Consider the following 24,350-nt stretch of genomic DNA (forward strand, 5'->3'; position numbering starts at 1 on the left):
TTATGCTGGAGAGGATGTGAAGTAAGGGGAACACTCATCCACTGATGTTGGGAATGCAGATTTGTACAATCACTTTTGAAATCAGTATGAGGGTTTCTCAAAAAACTCAAGATCCAGGAATACCACTCTTGGTAATATACCCAAAAGATGCTATATCATACTACAAATGTATTTGTACAACTTTGTTCATAGCCACATTATTTTTAATAACCAGAACCTGGAAACAATCTAGATGCCCCTCAACTGAAGAATGAGTAAAAAAAATGTGGCACATTTACACTTTAGAGTATTACTCAGCAGTAAAAAAACAATGACATCTTGAATTTTGCTTGCAAATGGATGGAATTAGCAAACACTAACCTGAATGAGGTAACTCTGACCCCTCCAAATGAATATGGTATGTACTGACTCATAAGTAGATGCTAGCCATAAACAAAGGACATTGAGCCTATAGTTCATGTTCCTGAGAAGCAAACTAATAAGGTGAATGAATCCAAAGAAAAACATCTATAGACCCACCTGAAAATTGGAAACAGACCAGATTGCCTGATAAAATTGGGAGCAGGAGGGAAGTGGGTAGAAGGAAGGAGATAAGGGGAGGGTTGATGAGAATTCGAGGGAATGAGATAGTCAACATGGAGGAAGGACAGATATGAGAGCAAGGAAAGAGATGTCTTTATTGAGGGCACCATTATGGACTTAGCAAAAAACTTAGTTCTAAAAAATTTCCCAGGAATACACAGATGACCTCAGCTAACACCACAAGCAAGAGAGGAGAGGGTGCCTGAGTTGGCCTTGCCCTGGAGTCAGACTGATGATTATCTTAAATATTACCATAGAACGTTCGTCCACCAACAGATAGAAACAGAGGCAGAGACCCAAATCAGAGCACTGGTTTGATCTCCCAAGGTCCAGCTGAAGAGTGGAAGGTGTGATAATATGAGCAAAGAAGTCAAGATCATCAGGAGTTCATCCACTGAGACAGTTTGCCTGAACTAATGGAAGCTCACCAACTCTAACTGGACTATGAATGAACAAGCATAGGCTCTAACTAGTTTCTCTGAATGTGGTTGACAGTTGGAGCAGACTGAGGGACTACTGACAGTGGCACTAGGATTTGTCTCTACTACATGTCCTCGCTTTTTGGGATCCTATTCTCTTTGGGTATATACCTTGCTCAGGCTAAATGTAGTGGGGAGCGCCTTGGAGTTTCCTCAAGGCAAAGTGTCTTATCCTCTCTTAGGATTAGAGGGTGGTGGGGTGGTAGGGTGTGTGAAAAGAATGGAAGGAGGAGAGGGAGTAAGAATTTGAATTGGTATTTTTTAAAAGTAATAAAAAAAAGAAAAATCAAACAAACCAATCAAACAAAAATACCTAGAAATAGAGGATATCTTATAATCCAGCTACACAACTCCCTAGGACATATGACAGGGTGAATGAGAATAGGCAACACAGTCTAATATGATTGAATGTTTGTTTCCTAGTTAGGACAACTATTGGGAGAAGGATGACAAGTTATAGCATTGTTGGAGGAGGTGTATCATAACAGACACTGAGTTTTCAGAAGCCCATGTGCTACAAAAATCTATTTTCTGCCTCCAAAATATGATTAAGTGTATGATTAAAATATGATTAAGTGTAAACTCCGTACCTGCCTACCTGCTGCCATGTTCCCTGTGATATTTTTGTCATAATAGTCATGAACTCACCCTCTGAAGCTACAAACACACCTCCAGTTCTGCTGCCTTGAGTTCTCTTCACAAAAATAGATCAGTAACTAAGACAGACAGACATAAGGATAGCATATAAAGCAGGTTTACAACTCCTGGATAGACATTCAAATTAACTCATATCACAGGTCTCATGGGAATCCCCAAACAGCATAGGCTGTAGCCAAGACTACAGGCTGTTTTCCACCAATGGAAAGCACAGTGCCATTGCTAAAGTAGCACCTATACAGCTCACTGAAGATACAGATGGTGCCTACAGAAAGGCTTTACCTCAATGTTTCTTCATCTGTAGTTCACCAATGTACTCTGTATGCTCCAAAGAGAAAAGCAAATATCAAGCCAGCCAAAAACCATTTATATATAATTGTGTACTGACACTACTTTTGTGACCCAAGAACCTGAGACTTGATAGCACAGGGACCTAGGGTAAAAAATACTTACCTAAAACAAACAAACAAAAAAACGTGTAGTGATATCTTTAAACAATATGTTGTTATGCTCAAAGATCAATGTCTTTCTCGATGTTTTTCATCAGAAAAGCTTCCTCTTCAGCAGAAGAGAGGAGACATAGAGACTCAGAGTGAGAATGAGAGACCTTGGGACATTCTGCCCTAAATGTGATGTCTAAATCAAATCTCTCATCTCTGGGCTCAGGGAACCCTGTGGGAAAGGGCCAAGAAAGAGTGCAAGAGCCAGAGGGGCTAGAGGACACCAGGAGAGCAAGTCCCTTTAAGTTCACATGAGTAACTCTCCTATCAACTGACAGAGGCTGAAGCAGTGTGCACAGGGCGGGCACACATCTCCGTGAAGTCATCTGGTTCATATTACGGTTTATAATTAGTAATTGTATGGGTTTTGTGAGTGTGGGAATGAGTAGGTTTCTGATTCTTGTGCCTTCTCTTGGGTTATTTTCTAGTCTGTTGATGTGTTTGGGCTCATGTTGATGTGATAGTTTTGTTAGCATTATTATCATCATCATCATCATCATCACAGGGTTATTTCTAGTACTTTGCTGGGATTCTGTGCCTGGTAAAATTCATTTATTATTAATAAATTAACTAACTAATTTTTCCTAGCCTGATCACAGTTTTCCCTTCCTTTTCTCCTCCCAGTTCTTTCTCAAGGCCCCCTCCCCATCCACCTCTTCTGCTTTCTTTTCAAAAAAGTACAACTTCCAATGTATGTCAGCCAGCCATGGCATATCAAGTTGCAGTGAGACAAGGACTCTCCTTTTCTATTAAGGATGGACAAGATAATCCATCAGAAGGAAATACTCCCCAAAACAGGTAACAGAGTCATAGACAGCACCTGATCCCTCTGATAAGAGTCCTATAAGAAGATCAAGCCACAAAACTAACATATACAGTGGACCCATGTCAGTCCCAGGTTAAGTTTTCTGGTTGGCAGTTTAGTGTCTCTGAGACCTGATAAGCCCAGGTTCACGATTCTGTGGGTTTATTCTGCTATAATTATAAGTCATTTCCTATCCCAGTTGTCACCAGACAGGCTTTACTAAGCATCTGATTAAAACATATGCAGAGACCCACAGACAAACACTAGGTGTACCTCTGCAAATTTGTGAAAGATGGGGAGGAAGGATTATGAGAGCCAGAGGGACCAAGGACATCACACAAAACCCCACAAAATCTTTTTGTTATTTTAATATTGTTATATTATTTTTAAAAATTAATGAATTAATGAATGGAAAACTAGCCCTGATGGTAAATGTTGAAACTGTACTGTCACATATACCTATTGGGAGAGGGGAAATCAGTTTTCTTTAATAGCATGGCACCGGATATATTAACCATTCCAGAACAGGCTTCATGTTCAGGAGTACTGAGAACAACATATAATGGACATTGCTCTTGTACACTGGGAAGATTTGTCACTCATTTTGGCTTAATAAAATGAAGATTGGCAAGTAGTCAGGCAGAAAGTATAGGTAGGGCAATCACACTAGGATAATTCTGGAATAAGGAAAGGCAAAGTGTCAGTCACCAGGCAGACACTGAGGAAGCAAGATAATAATGCTTTACTCAGAAAAAGTACCAAGCCACATAGCTAAACATAGACAAGACTCAGGGTGAATTTAAGACATAAGAGCTAATTAGTAATAAACCTGAGCAATAGGCCAAACATTTATAATTAACAGAAGCCTTTGTGTTTATTTGGGTCTGAAAGACGGTGAGACCAGGCTTGACAGAAACTTCTGCCTACAAATGTTGCCCAACATTCAACAACTATATCCATATAAAACCCAAGAGAGCTTGTAAGCAATGCTATCCTTTAAGTAAAAGAGACACAAAAAGAGCAAACATATATTCATGTAATTGTAGAAACAGAGGTTATATTGAATAAGGTGCTCTTTTAAATACAATGAAAACTGACAGACTAGAATGAGATTTTTCTATCCCAGTAAGCTGTAGTAGAGACAAACACAGGTTTATTTTTTTGCTGATGTATTCCTCAAAGTATCCGTTACTAGCTCTATTTTGTGTTTTTTAAAATGTATGGAAAGCATGGGCAATAAACCTTACTTTTAGTCATATTTCTCCTAATATAAACACACATAAATATACATGGAAATTATGTGCTCAACAGTATTTTCAATGATTATTATCCTGAAATCTGTTTTCTCCAAGTACTAATCAGTTTTATTTCCGTAACCCAGGGACATTTACAGATCTTATTACCATTCATCTCAACATGTTCCCACCTCTGTTTTAAGTAGACAATCTCAGATTGTTCTAGTAATTTAGCTTCAGCTTAGTGTAAGAGTTCAGGCATGGAATCAGAATTAGTTGAAGCAACAAAGACAATTCAGGGACAAAGTTGGTCCATCAAAGTCCTGTAAGTGGAATGGAGTCATATGTTAACTTTTACAAAGAGATCTTCTAATGATATCTTTTATCAGTTGATCAGGAATCCTGTGAATACACAGCTGATGACTGGGGAGATCTTCTTGTCTCACCAGTCGAATCACTAATATATTTGAGAGTCTCACAAGAAACTAGGTTCCAATCTTTCTCCTTGTCTATCTCCCCCCTCCCTCTTTTATTTATGTTTGAGGGGGTGATTATAAAGCTTGTATTCATCTTTCATTAAATTGAGAGAGCCTAGGTTCACAAGGTCTTTTCTTACTCAACTCCTGAGAATTAGTTTGGTTAATCATGGGTAAAGATGAAACCTTTGCCTCAGAGAGTTTAAACAGAAATATATTGCTTCCTAACAACAAGAGTAGATATTAAAAGTGTATAAACAGTAAAATCCCCATTTTATATTTTACTTGAACATTTCATTGTTCTTACTTCACTGATGATTTTACAAGATCATGTTCAGATTAACTAAGTTGTTTTCTCCCTAAAGAACAATTTCTGTGTATCAAGTTGTAATCTCAATGTTATTAAATTTGTAACAGAGTGAACTTGTTCTGCCTTCATCTCATTAAGACTGTATTTTCCAGATCATACATTTTGCTTACAATAAAAATCTCTCTGATGTTGTTTACTTTTCTATGTTTATTTCTTGGATAGAAGTGAAATATCAACATTTCTGCTTATTACCATTTATGGCATAAATTTCTACAATTTTATACACACCCCTTTTAATGATTTATAAAGGATATAGTCAGTTTTATTTTCCCTATTTTTTCTCAAGGTACTTTGGGAAGAGCTATGATATCATGGGATGATACCAATCTACTTATCTAACTACCTATTTACATATCTATCTATCTACATTTCTATAATTTATGTATCATGATTATTTGCATATCTTCTTACCACAATATTTGCCTATATATACAGATTACTTTCATTGAATTTCAATGTATATTATATAAAATAATAAATATTTCTGTTGAATTGTTTCTCAAACTTCCTTCATTAGTTGGTAGTCCATGTTACTATATTTTTGTATTATTTGGCATAATAACATATCCCTAATTTATGTTGCGATATATATCAATGTATTTCTTTTATTCTACATGGATAAGATAGTATAGTATTGGCTGTTAATTTAAAGAAATATATATATATATTAATAAGGTAAACTACTATATATTTAATAATCAACAGCTACTTGCTCTACTAAAAATATGATTCTTGCATCAAAAATGATTATATTCGCATCCCAAGTCTTCAATGACATGCTTTAGGAAAATTTTTCAATTTGTAAAAAATGTTGTTTCATATTAGATGGTATTTTTAAAGGTTAACATTACAAGTAACAGTACTGAGCAACGATATATATATATATGTGTGTGTATATATATGTATGTATATATATGTATGTGTATGTATGTATGTATATCAGAATGAAACAAAGAAAATACATTAAGAACACAAAATATTAAGAATACTCAACAAAGACAATAATGATAAATGTTTGTGAAAATTCATACTAAAGACATAAAACACTATGGTATTTTAGAAAATGTAACATTTATGGGACAGTTAAGAATGGTAGATGAGAAAACATGATTTCTGTTTCTGCTTTCAATAGTCCTAATTTATGTTTATAAAAATCTTTTAAACAAAAATTTAATACAATGCCACCTTAAAAGTTAATTTGATTTTCTTTTTGATGATATGAATAAAAATATGAGTTATGTCACCTTGTATTTCACTAGCTCTAGAAGACTAAGAAAAGTTCCAGAAATAGAAAACAGGCCAACCTGAGAGTCTCCTGAGTGTTTGGATGCACTACTGTGGAAGAATTATAAAAACTATTACACTAGTGCCTGTCAGGAAAAACATGGGAAAAAATAATGTGATTGAAATATTGTCTGAAGCATATTATTTAAGAGGAACATTTCCTAATTCCAAAATAAAAATAAATGATTTTTAATATAAGCAATTCTACTCTAAAAATATGTTCATTGCGTTGTATATAAATTCAAAATACACAAAAATAAAACAGCCCTTGCCATATATCTTATGTATAGACAATTGATAGACAGGAAATCCTTATTACCAGTCATTATACTACACACTATATTTTTCCTCAACAGACTTTATGTAAAGTATGAAGTGGTACCTTATTACGTTGTATATAATATAAAATATACGAGATGTATAATTTTCATAATAATGTATTTTATAGACATCCATTTTATAATAAAAGCTTGTAACTACTTGAAAACATATTGGCTTTATTAGTTATATTTTCTAATCAGACATATGACTTCTTTGATGCCTCAAAATTAATAATCATATAATTTTCATAGGCTATTTATCTAGTAGAAGGTTCTTTCTTATGTTAGTGAAAGCTATGAAACATTTTAAGCACTTTATTATTTCTAACAATGAAAATATTCTTGTGACCTCATAAACTGTGAATACATATATTAATATATTCAAATATATATTAGAAAACCAAAATAAAAATATTTGATATGTCAAAATATCATTCCTTTTGCTTTAATTTTATAAATCTCACTTCAAATTCTACATAGCATGTTGATGGATAATGCTCTTGTACAATGTAAAGACTTGTTACTCAAACTGATTTAATATAACACTGAGAGGCCAGTAGCCAGGCAGGAAGTATAGGCAAGGCAACAAGAGTATGAGAATTCTTGGATGAAGAGAGGCAAAGAGATGCAGTCATCAGCCAGATGAAGAGGAAAAAAGATGAAAATGTCTGACTGATAAAAGCTGTGGGACCAGGCATGACAGAAGTCTCCATCTACAATATCATTTGAATGTATATTTACTGTATTTTATATCTCAATTTTAGCAATTTTGATCAAGAAAATTGTGCTGTGCAACACAAGGAGGTCATAACTGACTTCATAAGGATCAGTTCAATTTCCAGGTCCTTACTGTATGTTACCCTCTCTATGTAACTCAGGCAACCATGAAGCACACATAGTGGAAAGTGGGCAGAGGGCAGGGACATCTGCCACAAACATTATCTTCTGGATGTGACATGATATCTGAACCGAGGAACTCACTGCACCTGTGGTCAGTTGTACAAGGTAAGTTCGAGATTGGCCCATTGACATTTCATCATGGATGGGGGAGGGGCTTTAGAAACCACCTTAGCTTAAGGACTACTAGCAATCAATGGTTACAGAAAGATGTGTCATTTTCTTCAGTGGTGTACCCACTAAAAGTTGTCTATATTCACACCTGCTCAAGTAAGTAATACCAGTAAGAAACTGTGACCCATACAAAATAGAACACATGAAAGTAGGAGGGAAATTTTTGGGAAGCACATTTTGGTAGCACCATTATATATTTGTAGAAGTATCAAGGAATAAAACAAAAAAATGAATCAAAGTAATGGAGTCAAATGTTACTTCCTGAGAAAAATGAAAATTTAGGAAATAGATTTGGCAGAGGTTCTAAAACGGAAATATGATTCATAAACTGTTTTGTTTTTTATTACTCTTTATCCCATATTTTTCTCATAATGTAAGTCATTACAGCTTTATGCTTAAGTCGGTGAAATGGCAATATGAGTAAAGAACTTGCCAGAAGTAAGATGACATCAGTCAGTTTCAATGAGCAATTACTAATAGTAAACAATAGACACTCATCCCAAGTATTGTGTTCTGTTCTTAAGCACCAGCTCTAAAGTTAGGCCAGCTCACAACGAAGACAGTCAATATCAATAATTTTTTTTTGTAAAACGGAAGTAAATGAAGATTTGCCTCTGATGTCTATATTTGAAGATGATCACCATGAGGGCACATTTAAAGATCAGAGCTTCCAAAGTGAGAGTAAGGCTTTCATTCATGTAAATTACTAATCAAAGCTGCGAAGAAACCCAAGGGATTAAATTGTTATTTAAGCAATTAGAGTATCTGATATTCACATTGACCATATGGACATTCTGAAACACAGCCATGTACTTAATTGGTCACAACTGATAAAAAGAATTGGATGACTAAGAAGAAGACAAATGGCATTGAGGAAAAGAGAAAGAATTGAAAGAACAACGGGGAGAAGGAAGAATAGCAAAATAAGAAGAAGCATAGCAGAAAAGAGTGAAGAAAGGAACAGAAGATCGAAGGAAGAAAGATTGGAGAGTGCAGAAGGAGAGGAAAGTGATAATTTACCAAAAATTTAAAAAATTTCACATGATTACCGGAGGATATTGACATTGTTAAAAATAAGAAAGCAAAATAAAGAATTGCAGCAATAGTGTGACTTTATAAAGCCAAATTAGTTGAGATTAAAGTACTAGTCCATGCGGTAAATATTGTGCTATATGTAAATGGAGAACAATTCAAAAGACTGGATATTAATCAATCAAAAAGAAGTCAGAGAAAAAGAAAGTAAGACTTAAAACATATGAATGACTAAATAAGCAATATCAATACTGAGACCACATAACTACACAGAGAACTGGTTTATGACTCTGGATGCTCAATACACTTGGGTATAAAAAATATTCTGAGTTTTTTCTCATTCAGCTGTTCACAGTGGAATATTTGCCACAGCAGAAAAAACTGTACGTACTTTGTTTTTTGTGACTGGACCTTGGGTGAATGTGTAAACCAAAGGTCATTTCTATATAAAGAGCTCTCCTGACCTTTGACAAGGAGATTTCAAATGATATCGCGCTCAGAAACATGATTTATGTTTTGTGATTTTCTTTTTACAGGCAGTTCTGTTTTACTTTTTACTGTTTTTATCGTTTCCTCAAAACAAACAAGCAAAGAAACAGAAACCAAATGATAGGAAGAAGTAGGCGATTGGAAGAGTGATTGTCAAAATCCTGAGAGAAGGAGGTCACATATCAGCTTGGTAATGGAAGTGGTACAAAATACACAAATTAGAGGAGGACTGGGCATGAAAAAGGTGGACTGTTTGACTTTCTTCCAAACCCACGAGAAACATGTCATTTCACGTGCCTCAAATAATTTGCCTCATAGCCCCATAGTCCCAAGTAGGACTATTGAAGGGTAGTAACTTTGTCATTCTCTTCAATTCTAATGTTCATATCTTAGATTGTTGATAGTAGAATATGTGTGTGTATGTGTTTGTGTGTGTGTGTGTGAACTAGATATATTGGTGCAGAAATATTATTTATGTTCTTTTAAAAAATATTATAGGATTGCTTTTCTGTGGATGTCTAAATATATACATTTATAATTAATCTATAATGTATCTTTAATATATAAATCCTAAATACATAAAACATGTGCAGTCACTTATCTGTAGAATAATTCTTTAAAATAATTGCAATTTTTCTTCCAACCCACCACATGAACTATAGAATCAAACAGTCCCCTTATTCAATTCCTCATATGAAAATGTGTAGAACTGAATAATGAAAAGTATTGTTTCATAATTGATAGCACTGCAAACATAATATCGAGTTACACTCTTTCCTCTAAAGTGCTCAAATAGACAGTGTAAATATAAGATGCCCAGTTAGATATTCTGATTCCAAATCTGTTTCCTCATTCAACAAGATGCTCCTGGCAGAGGAGAGGGAACCTCTCACACTGGCTCACATTCATCTCCCATCTCTTGTTTCCTTGATGGAGGAAATGAACCCTGAACAGTCAAGTTGGCCTTTCCAACGCTGTGGAAGGAGCTATCTTTAGTGTGTGTAGTTTCCAGTAAGCACTGCCTCTTCTGAATTTTAACACTATGTCTGTCTAGCACTTTGGTCATCTTTAGTACTTTATATTTTATCTTTTTCACACCAAATGTGTGATGATTAGCTCTTGAAAAGGTATGGACAGATTAACTATCCTTTTTTCAGTCTCCTTTTTTCACATCTGAATGCAGATTTGCCAATCTAGGAAAAGCTGAAAAGTTTGAAATATTGTCTTCAAATAATCATTTTATATAAAGTAAGAATTAATAGCATTTGCATTTTATTGACTTTAGTATATTGACATTTTCAAAAACAATTCCAAAACTTATATAAATAATTATAGGCCTTACCTAGACCGTGCCTATGTGTTGCCATCGGTGGTAAGACAGTCCAGGTCTTGGTTTTGGGGTTATAACATTCAACAGTGTTAAGTGTCTTTAAACCATCTCGACCTCCAATTACAAAGAGCTTGTCATCAATAACAGCCACACCAAACTGAAGCCTCCTACCATTCATCATTCCTGCCTGGATCCAGAGGTTCGTTCTGAGGTCATACTTCTCTATAGTGGTAGCTCCTGATAGAAAAGAAAATCAAATAGTTGTCAATTCCAATAAATAAAAAAAAATGCTTTTACAATTCAGTGCAAATTAGAATGTGAAAACACACTAGTCATATACACTTTTAAAAAGAGAAGCATCATAAAAACAAAGAGAATAATAAATCGATAACTATTTTTGTCTTATTTGTGGACAGTAATGATCGAAACAGATACATATATTCAGTGCTGGATTTATTTAATGGGAACAGTGTCGGGGATGACATAGTTTTGTCAGACCTTAAATATCTCTTTTTTTATTTTTTGTTCTTTGGTATGTTTGAGAATTTCACTTTGAGAAAAGGTGAATGAATGTCCCCCTAAATGATAGAAGTGTGTGTGCTATCAGTACCACTTCTGAAAGTAATGAAATTCTGAAAGTAATTGAATCAACATGACTGGGCTTGGAATAGCTCTCCATTTTTTTATATTTGCCTTATGCCTTGAATAAATAAATGAATAAATAAAAGCCTACCAAACAAAGCAAAAACTATTACTGCCTACAAGAGTACCAAGGTGCTTGCCATCTAGTTTGATGATCTGGATATCAAGTGTTATCCAGAACTCGTACAGTGGAAGGAAACAAATGAATCCCTCAAATTGCCCTTTGACATTTACATGATAAATGTTGACCCACAATCATACACCCCACACACAAAACAAATAAATGCACTTTTAAATACTAATTGTAATATGTTTAATAAGTATTCGCCATGATACTTAAACTTGATGAAATTATCTGAGAAATACAATTAGAAAGCATTTGGAGATATAAAAGGTTATAATAGGTTTAGTACTTATTATAGCTAAATAAAAATGGATTTTGTCTGATACATAATCTATATATATACATATATATATATATATATATATATTACTGGTAGTAGTACATTCTGTTGCTTGATTTACATAAAATATAACTGTTCGTAACATATTCAGAAATGATTTATATGACAGAAAACAGCTAACAGCTTATAGTGTTGCTTCAGTGTTTGGCCCCATTGTTTAGCCTCACATTCACAAATATTTCATCTTCATAGGTCTGCCACGAGTTTTATGTATTTTCATTTTCACACCACTGCCCTATTTTATTTGCAATGTAATAAAGTTATTTTGCTTAGGGAACATATTTCTCTGGGGGATTCATGAACTTCTTAGACGATAACCAGCAATAAATAAAACAAATATGAGCATCTTGACAGAATGAATTTTGCCAGTTGTGTTGTTATGATAATTTACTCTCAATTTTCTTTAGAAGTAAGATAATAATGTGTAAACTTAAATGATGGATTATATGATAAAAGTAAAATATAAATCCTATAAAACTATTAATTTTAGAAGAAATAAACATAATGTTCATGAAATTACTTGATAGTATTTTACCTGTGTGTGCTTTTAAAAATTAATGCTTATTTGTAGATTTAGTTGTATTTTGCTCTATTTCACTTCACTGTGCATAAATACATTTTTCTGAAGTGAATTGCGTCATTAAATAATTTCAAAAATGTCTGACTATTGTCAAGGCTACAGTGCTTGCTCCTTAAAATGGCATTCAGGTTCTATTGCTGAATTCAGCAAAACTCATAAAGCATAAAGAAACTGATCTGGAGTCTACCTAGAGCCTTAACCTACTGATGAGGAGTCTTTGTTAGTTGATATTGCTGTGAAGAAACACCATGGCCATGTCAACTCTTATAAAGGAAAGCAATGCTCAGAGTCAATACTTCACCATAAGAATTCCAGCAATTCTTTACAGAATTCCACAGTTCTTTACAGGATTTGAAAGGGCAATACTCATTTTCCAAAAAAAAGAAAAAACCAGCAAAAATGCCAAATAACAAAAACTGAACAATAAAAGAACTTCCAGAGGTAACACCATCACTGATTTCAAGTTGGACTACAGAGTTATAGTATTTTTTTAAAAAAAAACATGATATTAGCATGAAAACTGTCATATTTTTCAGTGGTATCAAATTGAGGGACTCAAGCATAAGTCTACAAACCTATGGCTGCCTGAATTTTGATAAGGAAGCAAAAAATATACAGTGGAGAAAAATGATGCTACCGTGTTAATCATTTTTCTAACAAATATTGATAGAACAGCCACTAAGGTTGACAAAAAATAGGAACTGGATGGAATTCTTCTGTAAGGATAAGGACACTGTCAAGAGGATAAACGGCAGGCTGCAGAATGAGAAAAGATTTTCACCAACACCACTGACTGAGGGTTGATATCCAAAATAAATAAAGAACATAAGTGGATATCAACAAACCAAAAACCCAAATAAGAATGTGGTACAGATGTAATGAAAAAATTCTCAATAGAGTAATCTCAAATGTCGGAGAAAAACTTAAATAAATGTTCAACATACTTAGGCATCAGGGAAATATAAATTATAACTATTTTAAGATTCCATTTTATACCTGTCAGAATGATTAAGATTTATAACAAAAATGAAAGCTTTTGCTCGTAAGGATATGGAGCAAGAGGATTACTTCTCCATTTCTACTTGGACTGATAACTCTACATCCACTATGGATATCAAAATGGCAATTCCTCAGAAAATTGGGAATCAATCTGCCTCAAGAATACCATTCTTTGGCATATACTCTAAAGACATTCCATCCTATGTAAAGGACACTTACATAGTTCTTAGTGGTTTTATTCATAATAGCCAGAAACTAGAAACAACCTACCCATTCCTCAACCAAAATGTGGATAAAAAATATGGGACATTTATACAGTGTAGTATTACTCAATTGTTAAAAACAATTACATCATGAAAATTGCAGGCAAATCAAAACAAACAAACAAACAAAAATCATCCTAAAAGATGCAACCCAGACCTAGAATAACAAAAATGAGATGTATTAACTTAAAACTTGATAAATAGTCAATGAAGCGATTTTTAATGATATTCTGTTATACTCACAGATCAGTTCTATGTCATCAGAGAGGCTTCATCTATTAAGATATATTAAGTTATGAGATCTAATGCAGAGACCCACAATCAAACATTAGGTGGAGCTTGGGGAACCCCTTGAAGAGGTGGATAAAGGGAATATAGGAGCAAGAGGGTAACTGGATACCAAGTGAATATGGCCCATGAAACCATATAAGCGGAGCTTATAGGGGCTCACAGAGACTGAAGCAATAATCACAGAATCTGCATGGATCTGCTCTGCATAAATGTTGTAGTTATTTTACTTGGGCTTTGTTTGTTTGTTTTTTGTTTTGCTTGTTTGATTGGTTTTTTTTGTTTGTTTCTTGGTTTCTTATGATAGGGTATATCTTTGTAGCCATGACAGTCCTGGGATGCACTCTGTAGATTAGTATTGCCTGAAATTTAGAGATTCATTTGCCTCTATCTCCCAAATGCTGTGACTAAAGGCATGCATCGTCATCCTTCTTAGTTTAGTTTTTGTAGTTTTGTGGGACTTCTAGCAGTTTGAGGGGGAGTATCTCTAATTTTTTGCCTGTTTTTGGAACCCTTTTTCTCCTACTGGGAAGGAGGGAGTTCAGCCTTCACATTAGGTTAGGAGCCTAGTTTTATTGCATCCTGTTATTCTGTGTTAAGTTGATATCCTTGGGAGACCTGTTCTTTTCTGAAGGGAAGAGCAGTAGATATGGGTAGAAAAGGAGGTGAGGTGTGTTTGCCAAAGTGGAGGGAGAGGATGATATGGTTTGGATGTATTGTATGAGGAGGAGTAAATAAAAAAATCTACAAGAAAAATAAATGTCATGTGTTTTTAGAACAAAAATTTTTGGTAAAATTTGAAAGTAATAATAATGTTTAATAAATATTCCTACCAATTTTATCTTTATTTTTGGTTATATTTTATTACTGTTATTATCATTATTATTCTTACATTTTTCAATTTGGAAATGACTTGTGCTCTTCCTTTTGTTTGTACAAGTTATGCATTCCCTTTGGTGTTTATTTTACCAGAGAGAAAACAAATTCATCTGAGTTAACATCAGCTTTTATTTTCTAAAGAAAGACAGTATTTGTCATTACACACTTTCATCCATCAGAACTACACCATTATTGCAGTAACTCATCATTATGTAAAAGATTCAAAAGAAAACAATTCTGTGAAGACAGAATAATTTGCTTCTATTCCGTTAATAAAAGCATTATCCATTTTCTCTAATGTCTATGAAGTAATGTCACATCTTTGAAGTGTGTGTTATGAAACAGGTCCAAGAACATCTTGACAATTTTCCTAATCTGCAGATTATCTCCTTTATTGAAATGTACCAGATGCTTTTCTGATATTGTCACTTGTAAACCCTAAATCAGAATTTCCAACACACTTAATAGTGATAGAATTACAGATATATTTAATCTTTGAAATCTTCCAAACATAACTTATGCAACTAATCTAAAACAGTGTTTAGTAGCATACAAGCATGGTGTGGGATATCCTTCTGTCTATGTGTTGCTTTTATTGGTTAATGAACAAAGAAACTTGCTTGGCCTGATAGGGTAGGACAGAGTTAGGCAGGGAAGACTAAACTGAATGTTGGGAGAAAGGAGGCAGAGTGAGAGAAAAGTTATGTACCCAAGACAGACAGAAATGGATACTGAAACTTTAGCTGGTAAGCCACAGCCACATGTTGATACGCAGAATAATAGAAATGGTTTAAATTAATATGTAAGAGTTAGCCAATAAGAAGGTGGAGTTAATGGGCCAAGCGGTGTTTTAAATAATATGGTTTCTGTGTCATTATTTCAGTTTGGGGGAGCTGGGATGAACAAGCAGCCCCCTACAACACAAATAAGGAAATAGCTAGATATAATCTAAAAGTTTATAGTTTAGAGGTAGTAGATATACATTGTTTTATGTTGTAAGCTCTATATTGTTTTGATAAATTATATCACATTGAAGATTGTGCTATTTCTTATACCATAGAATAATTTTTATTTCATTCTGACCTTTATTCTTGTACAGTAATCTGTAAATGTGGAGTATAATGTATTTATTTATTTTGGAGTATAATTTATTATAAACAAAAATATCTTAAATTAATGTAGTGATTAAGTTTCATGAGAAATCTCATTATTAATATATCAGATTGTCGACTTAATTTTCTGTCCTGCCCAGTTCCCACAGTCATTAAGTCCCAAAGAAATAACACAGAGCTCTACATTAGTTACAAACTTATTGGCCAATTAGCTCAGGCTTATTATTAACTTTTATATACCAGCCCATTATTCTTATCTATCTTAGCCACATGGCTCAGTACCTTTTTCAGCAAAGCAGTTACATCTTGCTTCTTCTATGTCTAGACAGGACTGCGGAGGGAGCTTCCATCTTCCCAGAATTCTCCTGTTCTCAATGACTCGCCTCTTCTTCCTGTCTGGTTGTCCTGCCTATACTTCCTGCCTGGCTACTGGCTAATCAGTGTTTATTTAAAATATAATTGACAGAATATAAACAATTGTCCCTTTTCAGGACATATGAAATAAAACTAAGAAAGATTTTTTTGCAGCTGTGTTTTAATGTGATCATTTTTGATAATTCTTAAATTTATAAGCAAAGATGTGCCACATGAGAACTAGTTTTAAGGTATATATGTAAATGAGAAATTTTTCTATTATGTTGCTTAAAAAAGGAACCTTCACTAAAAAGTTTTCACGGAACCAATAGGAATTGTGAAAAGTAGTGAGTTTGGATTTCTATTGCCATGATACAACTTGGGAGAAATGGGTTATGCCAGTTTATAACTCTAACGTCGTCTTCTACTGGTGGAAGAAGTTAAAGCAGGAACTCAAGACAGGAATCTAAAACAGTGACTCCAGGTCCTATTAAGTAAAATGGAAATAGAGTCTTTGATTTAAAAGCAACTGAAATGTTATTAAATTTTACTGAAATAAGTTAAAGCTTTAATGAAGGATGTTAGGTATTGATTTATAAATAATATATTAGTATGTATTAGTTAAGGAGTATTTTATTTGTTCTAAGAGATTTTCAAGAATTAGTAAATTCAATTTTATAAATATATAATGAGAATGATATTAAGGCTATTTTATAAATAAAACTTTAGTTACTTGCTGCATATTCTTCACAATATAATTGGTTGAACAGTAATGCTAATCTAACTCTCAAGCTCAGAATAACACATTTTACTCTTTTCACTTATCTCAAGGCAGAAAGAGTTCATTTCTACTAAATATAAATGATTGACATAACTTTAAATCTGCCCATCACCAGATTCTTCTTTACTTATTTTGAGAACCTGTGATTATGACAAAATATCATTATCATACAAATAGGCTTATGGTACAATGAAATAGAGAATAGATTTTTGTGTACACCTGTTGATATGACCATTGGAAAATGGGGAACTCTTACTAATAATTAATAGCAGGAGTAAATTAGGAACTTTAAAACATAGGCAATGCTCAAGTGTTACTGTTGATGTGAAGATGGAAGGAGGGGCCAGAGGATGAATTCAAAAGCTCTCTGAAGGAAGCATGGTGCCAGACATCATCACTCAATGACAAGGGGAGATTTGTATCAACAGTTAGAATGCCATTTGGAAATATTATAGGAATCTTCTGTGTTCCATCCATGAGGACAGTAAATCCAAATGTTGATTTTTTTTTTGTTTTTGTTCAAGACATTTTCTCTGTATAACAATCCTAAATATCCTTGAAGACACTCTGTAGATCAGGCTGACCTCTTTCTCTCTCTCTGAAATCTGTCTGCCTCTGCTGGACGTAAAGGCCTATGCCACCCCTACCCAGATATTTTTGATTCCTCACAGTTCGTAATAGAGAACTTATACCAACCATCCCAGGCTTTTATACTAATGAAATATGAGTTAATAAATAACAGTAATATAAACATGTGTGGCAATTTCTTGGAATAGCAGAGCACTGTTTATTTGATTTGAATTTTTATGATATACAGAACATTCAACCTTGAAGTTGAGTAGCACAAATGAAAGGTAGATTATAAAATAGAAATACAAAATTATTTTTCTAATGAGACAAGAAGCAGCCTCTTTTCTCAAAACATAATAGTTGAGAAAATGATCAAGATGTTACTGAAACACAATATACATTCTCTGTACATGTGTTCATTGATACAAGCAAATGTGATGACAGCAATTAGTGCATATGGAGTCTGCTTTGACACTACCGGTGGCAGGCTTTATTTCAGTATGTATAATGTAAACATTTAGTAACCTCATTGATCTTGAACAGAGCACAAAATTAAGTGACACATTATTTTGAACTGACAAAATAGATGTCACAAAAGACACCTATGCTGAAGACATATTTTTTCTTTTCAATTCACTAGAGAAGCCCTGAGAGATTTTTTACAATGCCTCTTGATTATGATTTTAACATAACAGTAATAAACTCAGTTACCTGACTTTAAGGTGTTTTACAGTCCCAATAATTAGAAAGAAGTAGGACAGGTTAAAGCGAACACTAAGAGAGTCACCAGTGAATGCATCCATTGATTTACCACTGAGCAATCATTTATTGCTATTAAGTGAAATAATCAATTTATAAAATACTTAGAGAGAGACTCTTAGTCCAATACTGATGATGACCTTGATGCTATCACATCATTATGAGATTATTACAACATCACATTTATTCTCTTTAGTAAAGCAGCTAATAATGAAAGTCATTTCAGGAAAAATAAAACCTAAAAAATAGAACTTTTTGTAATACACAACCTTAGAGAGGCCAACCTTAAAAGTGATTATGGTCATAATCATTCTTTACCTATTTCTTGAATTTGTTTTATTGAATAAGCATTTCATCAGCAGTCACTCATCCACATATTTATAAAAAATGGAGCTATAGAAGGCATACTTTATGTGAAAGCACATGACCTCATGGCTGGTAAAAATATGTCTCAACACAGAATGAAACAATTATTTTCTAACTACTTTATTATATAATGAAGATCTTATAAATATCACAACCATCAGATTAATTTTGCATTTGCAGGTAACCAATCATGAATTTTGTATTATTGGTGGCTGACAAAGTTACTAGAAAACAAATTAGAAACCTCTATAAGTTCTCTGGACTGCTAAGTCAACTGCCTAAATCCAAGGGAAGCTTCTTTATAAAAGTAAAAACACACTATGATTGTGAAAAATAGAGACTATTTTAAATAAAACATCATTAATAACAATTATGTAGGAATAAATTCATTAAGGAAAGAGCAGATGCTGTATAAAGAAAAATTAGAACTTTGTTGAGAGATGTCAGTTGTGTTGTAAAACTGGAAGGAATTCTGAATGATGATACATTGTGGATATTAGTGTATTATGTAATAATAATTACATCATAGTAATATTTCATCACTACTAATTTAAGAAATCCATTGTAATTTGCTAGAAAATAATATTTTAAAAGACAGGACAGTCTGTAATCGGGAGCAATACTGATGAAAAACACACTAAATATACGTATATTTCTTTACCAATTTCATCTTAGGAAGGAAATAATAATATTAATTGAATCTAATTAAAAGTTATAGTCATTCATGGTTCATTATTTCCCATGGATGACTAATGATATTAATGGCACATTGCCATAAAATAGCACAGAACAATGGACTAACTTTATGTAAAATCTTTTAAACTGAGTGAGAGTAAATCACTCATTCTCTTATACTGCTGTCAGCAACTATGTCTCAATGATAAAGAGGCTTACTAACACTGAAAATTAATAGCAGACATATGAAGTCATTGCTGTGACTAACCCTGATAACATGATTCTTAAGACTTTGGGAAAGGATGGCAGAAGGAAGTTTAAAATATTGGGAGAAAAGCAGCCTATGCATGAAGCTTGGTGGTTGACTCTGAGAGCTTAGAAGAAGCACTGATAAGAGTGGAAAGAGTAAAGATTGCTTTTTTTGTTGTTCGTTTGGTTTTTTTTTTTTTTGAAGCATCAGATGCAGTGAAAAACTAAGTTGCAATTTGAAAAAAAAGACCATTCACTCTATAGTCTGACAATAAACTTGTATTCACTTTCTCAATTCTCTAACACTATGTTGTAGTCCAATTGCAAAAGAGAAAAACTATGAAGAGTAAGTTTCAAGTATTCCCAGCTAGATTTTCTAGCTCAGAACATTGGGTTTGGTTGCTGCTTTTAGACATAGTTACAGTGAGACCTTGTGCAAAAAGAGAGGAGAAGGAAGAGGGAAGGTTGCAGATTGACAAGAAAAGAAGCAAATTTCATGTTGGCAGGTGAGATTGCTAGAGAGATGTGCACCATCACAATTGAGATAAGAACTTTATATGAAGACAATTGGAAAGATATATTGTGATTATCATAGAAACTGATTTGTTAAGACACAAGTGATAATAGGAACTCACCTGAAAGGTTTTGAAAGAAAGTTCTAGAAAATGATGATACCTGCTTACACAAGAATGACTGGGAAGTGTTCCCTCTTTTAAGTCATCCAGTTGCACAAAGGCAGATACAGCCATGATCCAAGGGTACAGGAGAAGCTACAACTCCTGCAAACAGCCAATCTTTGGTTGTCCATATGGGATAGATTTTGCAAGAATGCATATTAGGGTCATGAACTTGTGTCCTCAGATTTCTAGAGAAAGCCTGTGACACAATAACTAGTGGGATCAGAATTCATCCAGGTATCTACTAACATGTTCATGCATGAAACTATAAGCATAAGAAATAAGACACAGTGTCAAACAATAAAATCACAAATGGCAACTATGAACTGTTTGCATGGAAAACTGAGATAATGATTAGTACCTCCATGCAAGAGAGGCCACATGGGATGTAACTAGCAAGGAAATGGGATGGGTTGCCTAGGCCATTATAAGTGCATCATATATTTCATATTTCAGATTTAGAGCCAAGGATATGGATCTAGTAATCTTTGGGGTGGTGTAGCTCTGGTCCTTCCCCACTTTTTCATATGCCCATTCCTCCCCTGTGAACTGAGAATATGACATTTAGATTTTCAAAAACACTTTGAACTAAAAATTTGCCTTTTGTCTCACAGGAGACTTTAAATTGAATTTTTGACCAATATTGAACCTGCCAGGTGTATTTTGACTCTGGAGGATAGAGTAAATCTATTCCACAATATAACATGGCAATAAAACATTAGATGATTGAGGCAAATTTTATGACTTGAATATTAGGTGTCCACTATAGGTTTGTATATGGTGAAGCCTTGGGTCATAGTTGGTTTAACTGTTTTTGGAGATAGTACAAACTTTATTAGGCGACACAGCCTGACTAGAGGATCTAGGGCACTGGGGTTAAACTTGTATACTATTTTCTGTCTCCATCTTGTTTCCAGAGTTGCGGGATGTGGTAGAGTTTTCTTTCTCACTGTCTCACTCTGTGATATTTCCAGTCAACCATGAATAAAGCACCAGCCTGGTTGATTTTGAGCTCAGGCATTAAAAATGTGAACAAAAAAGTGCTCCTTTTTTGTTAATAATGATCGTAAACAGTAGGAAGTTGGTAAGAACAACATATAAACATCAAAAAAAGACTTAACTTTCTCCTCTCTTCCCCCCCCTCCCCTCTGGAGACACAAGATCTCCCCAGAGCTGCTCCCTTGCACGCTGGGCCTGGACTGTGGGCTCAGTCCGGCAGGGGCAGCTCCGGTGCTTTGAGAGCTTGTCTGAGGACAGGCAAGCCCTGTCTCAGCTCAATCACATTCCTGGCTAGCAAGAGAGAGTGAACTTCTAGCAGACTTCCATTGGAGGAGGGGTGAGTTTTCTCCTGGCCAGAGGGCTTCCTCTAGGAGGAATTCAGCCTGTCCCCGCCCACCTCGACAATCTGGTAACCAGGCAGAGGCGACTCCTCCTTGTGGAGCTCTCCCGAATCCCGTCCCAGCCTTTATCCAGGTACACCTTCCTCTCTTCCCCCATTCCCTCTGGGGCCACAAGATCTCCCCAGAGCAACTCCCTTGCTCGCTGGGCCTGGGTTGTGAGTACAACCCGGTAGTTGGAACTGCCTGTGTTTCAATAGACTGCCTGAGGAAAGGTAGGCCTTCTGTCAGTGAATTCCCTGCCCAACAAGGGAACCTGACCTGGTACTAGAAGATCCAGTAGAGAGCATTTGAAGGAAGAGATGGGCAGGCGCCAAGGCAAGAACTCCTCCAACAATCTAAAAAACAACATGAAAACGCCAGAACCCAATGACCCTACAATAGAAGGACTTGAACCTCTTAATTCAGAAGAAGCGGGAAAAAATGCCATTATGAAAGCAATAGAGTCCCTTAAACAGGATATGAATAACTCCCTTAAAGAACTGGATGAGAAGTATAACAAAAAGATTGAAGAAATGAGTAAAGAAATGGATGAAAAATATAAAAAAAAATCGAAGAAATGAGTAAATCCATGAATGATATATTGGGAAACCAAGAAAAAACAATCAAACAGGTAATGGAAACAGTTCAAGAAATGAAAACTGAAATGGAGGCAATGAAGAAAACACAAAACGAGGGCCGGCTGGATATGGAAAATCTAGGTAAACGAACAGAGACTACAGAATCAAGCATAACCAATAGGATACAAGAGATGGAAGAACGAATCTCAGAGTCTGAAGATACCATAGAGAAAATAAATGCTCTGATCAAAGAAAACAGCAAATCTAATAAATTCTCATCACAAAACATTCAAGAAATCTGGGACACAATAAAAAAACCAAATCTAAGAATAATAGGGATTGAAGAAGGAGAAGAACTGCAGATCAAAGGACCAGAAAATATATTCAACAAAATTATAGAAGAAAACTTTCCCAACCTAAAGAATGATATTCCTATGAAGGTTCAAGAAGCATACAGAACACCGAATAGGCTTGATCAAAAAAAAAACATCCCCTCGCCATATAATAATCAAAACACAAAACATACAGATTAAAGAAAGAATATTAAGAGCTGCAAAGGAAAAAGGTCAAGTAACTTATAAAGGTAAACCTATCAGACTCACACCGGACTTCTCTATGGAAACCATGAAAGCCAGAAGGTCCTGGATAGAGGTACTGCAGAAACTAAGAGACCATGGATGCAAGCCCAGACTAATATACCCAGCCAAGCTATCATTCACTATCAATGGAGAAAACAAAATATTCCAGGATAAGAACAAATTTAAACAATTCGTAGCCACAAACCCAGCCTTACAGAGAGTAATAGAAGGAAAATTGCAACCAAAGGAGTCCAACATTGCCAGCAATGCTTACAATAACTCAGACATCTAGCGACCCTTCATGAGCTTAAGTCAAAGAAGGGACACATACAAACTCTATTAATCAAACAAACAAAAAATAATAATAACCGGAGTCAACAACCACTGGTCATTAATATCACTTAATATTAATGGACTCAATTCACCTATAAAAAGGCACAGACTAAGAGACTGGATACGAAAACAGGATCCAACATTCTGCTGTTTACAAGAAACACACCTCAACCACAAAGACAGACACTTACTCAGAGTAAAGGGTTGGGAAAAGGTTTTTCAAACAAACGGACCTAAGAAACAAGCAGGCGTGGCCATTCTAATCTCCAACAAAATTGACTTCAAACTAAAATCAATCAGAAGAGATGGAGATGGACATTTTATACTCATAACAGGAACAATTCATCAGGAGGAAGTCTCAATCCTGAATATCTACGCCCCTAATATAAAGCCTCCTACTTATGTAAAAGAAACACTTCTAGAACTCAAGGCAGTCATCAAACCACACACACTAATAGTAGGAGACTTCAACACTCCTCTCTCACCAATGGACAGGTCAATCAGACAGAAACCTAACAGAGAATTAAGAGAATTATTGGAGGTATTGAATCAAATGGACTTAACAGACATCTATAGAACATTCCACCCAAATAGGAAAGAATATACCTTCTTCTCTGCAGCTCATGGAACCTTCTCAAAAATTGACCACATACTGGGTAACAAAGCAAACTTCCACAGATACAAAAAAAAAATATTAGTAACCACCTGTGTCTTGTCAGACCACCATGGATTAAAGTTAGAATTCAAGAACAGTGCTACCCCCAGGAAGCCAACAAATTCATGGAAGTTGAACAGTCAACTATTGAATCACAGCTGGGTAAAGGAAGAAATAAAGAAAGAAATTAACGTCTTCCTTGAATTTAATGAAAATAAAGACACAACATACTCAAACCTATGGGACACTATGAAAGCAGTGCTAAGAGGAAAGTTCATAGCACTAAGTGCCCAATTAAAGAAAACGGAGAAAGCACACATTGGAGACTTAACAGCACACTTGAAAGCTCTCGAAAAAAAAAGAAGCTTTTTCACCCAGGAGGAGTAGAAGACTGGAAATAATCAAACTGAGGGCTGAAATCAACAAAATAGAAACACAGAAAACAATCCAAAGAATCAATGAATCAAAAAGCTGGTTCTTGGAGAAAATCAACAAGATCGACAAACCCCTATCCAAATTAATCAAACGGCAGAGAGAGA

General features: G+C 34.7%; 1 protein-coding gene across 1 annotated transcript in view; it reads right to left on the minus strand.

Moving 5' to 3' along the window:
• Positions 1 to 24,350, minus strand: part of Klhl1 (kelch like family member 1) — a 336,046-nt gene that overhangs the window by 59,361 nt on the left and 252,335 nt on the right. Inside the window, exon 7 of the mRNA XM_048421935.3 lies at positions 10,643 to 10,867. Within this exon, the coding sequence (XP_048277892.1) occupies positions 10,643 to 10,867 (225 nt within the window). The remainder of the gene's footprint in view (positions 1 to 10,642; positions 10,868 to 24,350) is intronic.

This window comes from Myodes glareolus, chromosome 12 (assembly GCF_982192425.1).
Source record: "Myodes glareolus chromosome 12, mMyoGla1.1, whole genome shotgun sequence".
Lineage (NCBI taxonomy): Eukaryota > Metazoa > Chordata > Mammalia > Rodentia > Cricetidae > Myodes > Myodes glareolus.